The sequence below is a fragment of the Arctopsyche grandis genome, chromosome 2 (genome assembly GCF_051622035.1).
Source record: "Arctopsyche grandis isolate Sample6627 chromosome 2, ASM5162203v2, whole genome shotgun sequence".
NCBI lineage: Eukaryota > Metazoa > Arthropoda > Insecta > Trichoptera > Hydropsychidae > Arctopsyche > Arctopsyche grandis.
In genome coordinates, this window is record NC_135356.1 from 31202371 (window position 1) to 31209865 (window position 7495).

The window sequence follows — 7495 nt, forward strand, 5'->3', positions numbered from 1 at the left end:
CTATGCAACTAGCATAGCTGAACATAATCAAAGATTAGAAGATGTATTCAAAAGATTGGAAAGAAACAATCTAAAATTGCAACCGGACAAATGTGAATTCATGCGAAAAGAAGTCGCATATTTGGGGCACGTCATATCAAACGAAGGCGTAATGCCCAATCCAGATAAGATATCTGCGATAAAAAATTATCCGAAACCAAAGAACCCTAAAGACATAAAGGCATTTATGGGATTGGCAGGATATTATAGACGTTTCATTAAGGATTTCAGCAAAATAATAAAACCCTTAACTAACTTACTAAAAAAGGATACCGATTTCAAATGGACACCAGTTCAAGAACAATCATTTGAAACAATGAAAGAAAAATTAATGTTCCGACTTTTGTAATGACGTGTGGCAAACAGTCTTATTAACTGATTGTCGATTGGCATTATTGACGAGTTGGCATTAGTGTCGGCCCAAGCGGAAATACGCGACGGTCGACAGAGTTCGAGCAGACGGCGTACGGACAACTTGTGTTCCGTACGCTCCGCTGAACCACCACGTGCAAATTTTACATTTCAATAAACTACATCAAACCATTATCGAAGTCTTTTCCATGATGGTCACTTCGAACCGGACACCAGTAACCTAGGCCACAACACCAAACGGACAAACCAATAGGAAAAAACGTGGTCGAGAAAAAATGGATGTCAATTAAGAAATCGGTATCGTTCCTTTGTTACTATCCATACCTTTCCAATACTAATAACATGTTTGCTTCTATTTCAGCAATATATTGATTGATGTACAGAGGTACATGACCGCGTGATTGACGCAGAAAATATATAAATAAAAACATAACCTACAAAGACGCATGGGACACAGAGGTAATCCAAAATTATCGGAACGATCACATAAACATCGTAAAGGATATTCAAGTAAGTGAATGTATTCAATCTCAGGCAATCTGTTCAAAAGGCAATCATGTGGGTAGGTCAGTTTTAAAATATGTTTTAAAGTATAACAATTAATTAACGCGATTGTATAAAATAATATCGCGCTACGAAGGAATGTTTCATCGGTCGCATCGAATTTCGTATTAAAAGTGTAAAATCAGATGTAGTGTAAAATTAGCAAAGCACGTGGAGAATTATACTTGTAGCCCCAAAGTGGATTAAATCAAGTACATACCGGTATATTCATATCGGTAGATCTGTGTTTCTTAATGTGTGTAGAAACACCCTCCCCCCCCCCCCCTTCCACGATAAATGTGGAATTATACTTGTAGCCCCAAAGTGGCTTAAACCAAGTACATACCGGTATATTCATATCGGTAGATCTTTGTTTCTTAATGTGTGTAGAAACACCCTCCTCCCCCCCCCCCCCTTCCACGATAAATGTGGAATTATACTTGTAGCCCCAAAGTGGCTTAAACCAAGTACATACCGGTATATGCATATCGGTAGATCTTTGTTTCTTAATGTGTGTAGAAACACCCTCCCCCCCCCCCCCCTTCCACGATAAATGTGGAATTACACTTGTAGCCCCAAAGTGGATTAAATCAAGTACATACCGGCATATTCATACATCGGTAGATCTCTTTGTTTCATAATGTGTGATGAAACAGTGGTGATTTAAAATAAATCACAAGACTTGTAGCCCCAAAGTGGTTTAAATCAAGCACCCACCAATTTAGGGTTGTAATTTCTTCCAAAATATGTTGGATAGATTCTGGTGATAATAGTTAAAGTAGAATATTAAGATTCACGGTTAATCATTGAATATTATTACCTTATCTCTACGAATAGTTCAATTGACAGCTATAGTAGAGAACAACTGTATTTATGAGACGAAATAGTGCAACTTTCTGAAACAAATGTCAAGTGCTGAAAACGAGGAAATAGAAGCTTCGACTTCCAAGTCGCATAAAGGTCGAAATCCAACTAGGGACGTAGAACCTATTAGAGACAGGTCAAGCTCTAGAATACATCAGACTCGAAGTCAGACTCAATCGATAGAAATATTAGCGAAGGAAAATAAAGTAGAAGTCATAATGACGTCAATAGAATTAAGGTATTCAGGCGCGGTACAAAGACTAAAAGGAAAAATAGATAAATCCTCCGAATTAGATGAAGGACAGTATCAAACCATTAAAGAAGCATACGATTATGTCCGAAAACTCCATTACGAGTATTTAGATAACCTTACAGACATACCGAAAGCGGCCAAAATAGACGAAGAGTACGATGCAATTACAATAACAGTTAAAAATCTTAAAGCAGCATTAGATTGCCAATCCTTTCAAGATAGTAAACTAAAGGTAGAGCAAGCAACAATTAAATTTGCTAGAGATAAGTTACCGACGTTAACCATTCCCACATTTCAGGGAGATCCATCTGAATGGCAATCGTTTCAACAAGCTTTTAAGAATATAATAGGAAACAAAACGGAATATTCGAATGTCACGAAATTGCAATATTTGCATCAATCCTTAATCGGTCCCGCTTTGGCAGCTGTATCAGGTTTAGATATTAGCTCAGACAATTACGAAATAGCTTGGAGTATTTTAGACAAGCAATATAATTTACCAAGACTTAATCTCAAAACTAGGATTAACTCACTTTGTGACTTAAAATTAATCACAAGAGAATCACATATCGAATTGAGAAATCTATTGAATCAGGTAACAGTGTGTATTAAAAACATTGAATCGTTGGGTTACGCGAGAGAAATTTTAGATCCATGGGTAACATGTTTAGTTCTAAGGAAATTACCATTTAGTTTATTAAAGGACTGGGAAACATCTCTGGTTGACAGAGAAATGCCACCGTACGAGAAGTTAGAAACGTTTCTGCAGAATAGATGTAACGTATTACAATCTACTGCATCGGTAATTACGGTGAAAGAATTCCCTCATAACCGTCAACGAATCAGGAGAACTCATGTCGCGAATAAAAACCCATCAAGTAAGGTAAACGCATGTGCATTTTGTCGGAATAATCATTTCATAGGCAAATGTGATAAATTCAAAGCAAAATCCAGTATGGAAAGAAATGAATTCGTTAAATCTAATAACATGTGTTTTAAATGTTTAAATTCATCGCATAAGATAACAAATTGCAAGTCTAACTATAATTGCTTAAGGTGCAAACAAAACCATCATACTTTGTTGCATCAGGACGATACATTTAGTTCAAATAATACGGGAAGGAAGTCAATTAATGCTCATTCTACTTATTTCTCTCAAAGGGAGATAATTTTACCCACGGTACAAGTAGACATTATAACGTCCAATGGAACGGTCGTTAAGGGTCGCACATTATTAGATTCCGGCTCACAAGTCAACTATGTTACCACATCTTTCGCTAAGAAGAATAACTTCAAGTTAGAGAAAATCTCTCAAAAAATTGTAGGTATCGCTAATCAAGAAAGTAGCATTCGTCACATCACCAAGGTGACCATAAGGTCTTCAACCACTAATTACTCAACCAAAGTGTTGTGTTTGGTATTACCAGAAATTACTGGCGAAATTCCAACTGTGAAACTGGATCAACAGTTAATTTCAATACCAGCGGGAATCAAGTTATCAGATCCCCTTTGGAATAAACCGACGCCAATCGATTTATTGCTCGGCGCCGAGATTTGCGTTCATGCTATGAAAGCAGGAACCATCCAGTTAGGAAAAGGTATGCCTATCTTAAAGGATACCGAATTCGGATGGACAATAGTTGGTCCATATCCCGAAGTAAATAATGCTCCAGGGAAGAGCCACATAGGCTTAAGTCAATTAGACAGTCACATTCAAAACTTTTGGATGATAGACCAGGTTCCTATGGTAAAACATCAATCTCTTGAGGAGAAAAGATGTGAGGAACATTTCCAAGCACACACATCACGAGATAAAAACGGTAGATTTTGTGTAGCTTTACCATATAAAAATTCCCCGGTAGTATTAGGAAGTTCATTGCACATTGCGGAGAAAAGACACAAAACTTTGGAAAGACGTTTTTTAGCCAATAATAATTTAAAAATGGAATACAATAAAGTTTTAGAAGAGTATATAAATTCAGGACATATGTCAGAGTGTGAACCTCCGGAGGCACATGAGGTTCATTGTTATTCACCTCATCACGTCGTAGTTAAGGAGTCTAGCCTTACCACTAAATATCGTGTAGTTTTTGATGCGTCCGCAAAGACAACGTCCAATATCTCACTAAATAATATTTTGATGGTGGGACCTAGTGTCCAATCAGATTTGTTAAGTTTACTACTCAACTTTCGACTCCATAAATACGTGATTACTGCGGATATTAAGCAGATGTACCGACAGATTCAAATAGCAGAGAAAAATAAAAATGTACAATTAAATCATAATTCGTTATGGTGGGACGGCCCTAGTTGGTTGAAATTAGATGAATCACGATGGCCTCGAAGACCTCCTGAGATCACAATAGATCTTCCAGAGAGAAGGGTAGTCACTAACGCTACCCTTGTGAGGGAAAATAATTAGATAGATAAATATTCTCATCTTCCAAGACTCCTTCGAGTTTTATCATATGTTCGTCGGCCACTAAGGAATAAACAATTAAACGTTAAAGAAAATAACGAACCGTCCGCTTTCGAATTAAAAGATGCTTTAAATAATTTGATAAGGTTATCGCAAATGGAATCATTTCCATTGGAATATCGTTTGCTGAGCAAGGGACATCCAATTCCCAGTAGCAGTAAATTAGCTAAATTGTCCCCTCTATTCCATGAGAATTTAATTTGTGTTGGAAGTAGACTTCCTCTGGGAACAACTCTATCAACGTCACCCATTATCTTGTCAAATAAGCATAAACTTACACACATGATTGTCCGAGATGCGCACTTGAAATATATTCACTTGGGTACTCAAGCCTTACTGTCGTTATTGCGGCAGACCTATTGGCCATTGGCCGGACATAATACTGTCAAAGGAGTGGTGCGTTCATGTGTCATTTGTTTCAGAAATAAACCACTGTCACACAATAGATTAATGGGATTACTCCCGCTTGAACGTACCACTGCGAATTTTCCTTTCAGTCATGTGGGGATAGATTTCGCAGGACCTTTTCCTGTGAAGAGTGGTTGCAATAAGAATTCTAAGATAATTAAGGGTTACGTTTGTGTCTTTGTGTGTTTTTCCAGTAAGGCAGTTCACTTGGAACTTGTCGGAGACTTAACGAGTTCAAATTTCTTAAATTGTTTAAGAAGATTCGTAGCCAGACGTGGCAGGCCCAATACGATATATTCCGACAATGCTACTAACTTTGTCGGTGCAAGTCGTGAACTCGTTAATTTAGTAAAATTAATTTACGAACGTCCTCATGAGGAGAAGCTACTACGGTATGTAGCCTCCGAAGGGATTCGTTGGAAGTTTAACCCGCCAAGGGCGCCTCACATGGGAGGGCTGTGGGAAGCAGCGGTTAAATCCATGAAGATTCATTTAAACAAGGTGTTAAAGGCCACCACCTTAAATTTCGAATCATTTTGTACGGTATTGACTCAAATAGAAGCTTGCATGAATTCCCGTCCTCTTAGTCCCTTGTCTTCGGATCCACTAGACCTTTTACCCCTCACACCTGGACATTTCTTAATTGGCAGATCCTTACTCGCTCTTCCAATGGAGGTTAAATATAACACTAATGTCCATGCCAATCTGCTTCAGATACAATTGACCACAGCAGCATTTTGGAAACGTTGGTCGGCGGAATATTTACATTCTTTGCAGTTACGACACAAATGGAAGAAGGACTCGAGCAACAATCTGAGTGTGGGTCAAATGGTCCTGTTAAAGGAGGAACACATGCTGCCAACCCGATGGGTCTTGGGTCGAGTCACTAAATTGTATCCCGGACCAGATGGCAGAGTTCGAGTCGTCGACGTCTTTACTGCCAGCGGAGAGTTTCGTCGGTCCAGTCATCTAGTGGCGCCATTGCCGATTCTACCACAAGGACCACTTGACAGGAAGGAAGATCAGCAAGAGGGAGGAGAAACAGCAGCTTCAATTCCGTCAACTTCGGTAGCTTAGTTTAACCCGAAGACACTACCCCCAACTCATATTACTTATTAGATGTAATCATGAGTTTAAATCATTCAATGTTAATAGTAGTACTCCGTAATTCACTTTAATTGTGTTGTGTGTATAATTTAAGCTATTTTCATTTTAACATTCGGCAGTATATATCTCCGAATTTAATCTAATCATTTTGTCTTTATAATATAAGACTTGTCTCATGTCATCACTCGGAAGGATTATATCCGAGTTTAAAATAAACTGTTCAAATTTGACAGTTAAAATTAGATTCATGATTTGTTAATGTTAGTCTCCAAGCCACACTTAATGGAGCATCTTAAATTATTTCATGTCTACTTAATTATAACCTGCCGGGAGTCATCCGCAGGTCTTATGTTTCTTGTTATGAAAACATAAGTTAACTCTTACTGTTTATAGTATTTATGTGAATCATAGAATAAGTAAATATTATAATACTGAACATTTCGATGTTTAACGTAGAGACATCTATAATCATAGTTCGCCTTCATTTCCTGCTTGTAGGAATGAATGAATGACTTTCCAATTTACTTTTAATTTAGCAATGTTTATGCTACTTGTTGATGAAATCAAGTTAACTTAGGAGCATTACACTCATTAATCAAGTTTAATTGATCGGTAATAGCTGATCTGTCGTGACAACTGTAACAGTGTCAACATTGTATTGTCTAAGTTAACATCAAGATGAGGAATGCTTAAGTTTTAAACCATATACAGTCCACTCTCTCTTCTTTAAAGTAAACTTATCTTGTAATGCTTATTCACAGCTTCAAAGGAGATTTCAAAAACTTTAATGTAAATAGAAACAACATTCACCAGAGGTATACCTATAAGTTGAAATATTACTGAACCAATAAATTGATTTTATCCTCACACTGGATGAGGCAAAGGTTTCATTATTCACCCTCTATTTAATTATTTTAAGAGCTATGATTTATTGTAAACGACTCGTCAGTAATGCTGTAACTCTGTAGAATAACTGTATTGTTCAACAGTTTTCCTATGTGGGACTATGTTCCGACTTTTGTAATGACGTGTGGCAAACAGTCTTATTAACTGATTGTCGATTGGCATTATTGACGAGTTGGCATTAGTGTCGGCCCAAGCGGAAATACGCGACGGTCGACAGAGTTCGAGCAGACGGCGTACGGACATCTTGTGTTCCGTACGCTCCGCTGAACCACCACGTGCAAATTTTACATTTCAATAAACTACATCAAACCATTATCGAAGTCTTTTCCAATTAACAACCGCACCTTTATTACAATATCCAGATTTTTCGAAAGAATTTATTGTCACCACAGACGCATCTAATTATGCGATAGGTGGAGTACTTAGTCAAGGAAGTCTAAAAAGGGAGTTACCAATCTCTTACGCTTCCAGGACCCTAAATAAAGCTGAAATAAACTATAGTACTATAGAAAAGGAGTTACTTG

General features: G+C 37.6%; 1 protein-coding gene across 2 annotated transcripts; it reads left to right on the forward strand.

Annotated features, from left to right (window-relative positions):
• Positions 1 to 485: 485 nt before the first annotated feature.
• Positions 486 to 4493, forward strand: LOC143922888 (uncharacterized). Of its 2 annotated transcripts, none has more exons than XM_077446282.1 (2): positions 486 to 1198; positions 1321 to 4493. In XM_077446282.1, the coding sequence occupies exon 2, from the start codon at positions 1860 to 1862 to the stop codon at positions 4491 to 4493; it is 2634 nt and encodes an 877-aa protein (XP_077302408.1). In that variant the 5' UTR covers positions 486 to 1198; positions 1321 to 1859. The 2 variants fall into 2 exon arrangements, with proteins under 2 accessions (XP_077302408.1, XP_077302409.1); XM_077446283.1 differs by having other exon boundaries at positions 486 to 1152; positions 1409 to 4493.
• Positions 4494 to 7495: the final 3002 nt, after the last annotated feature.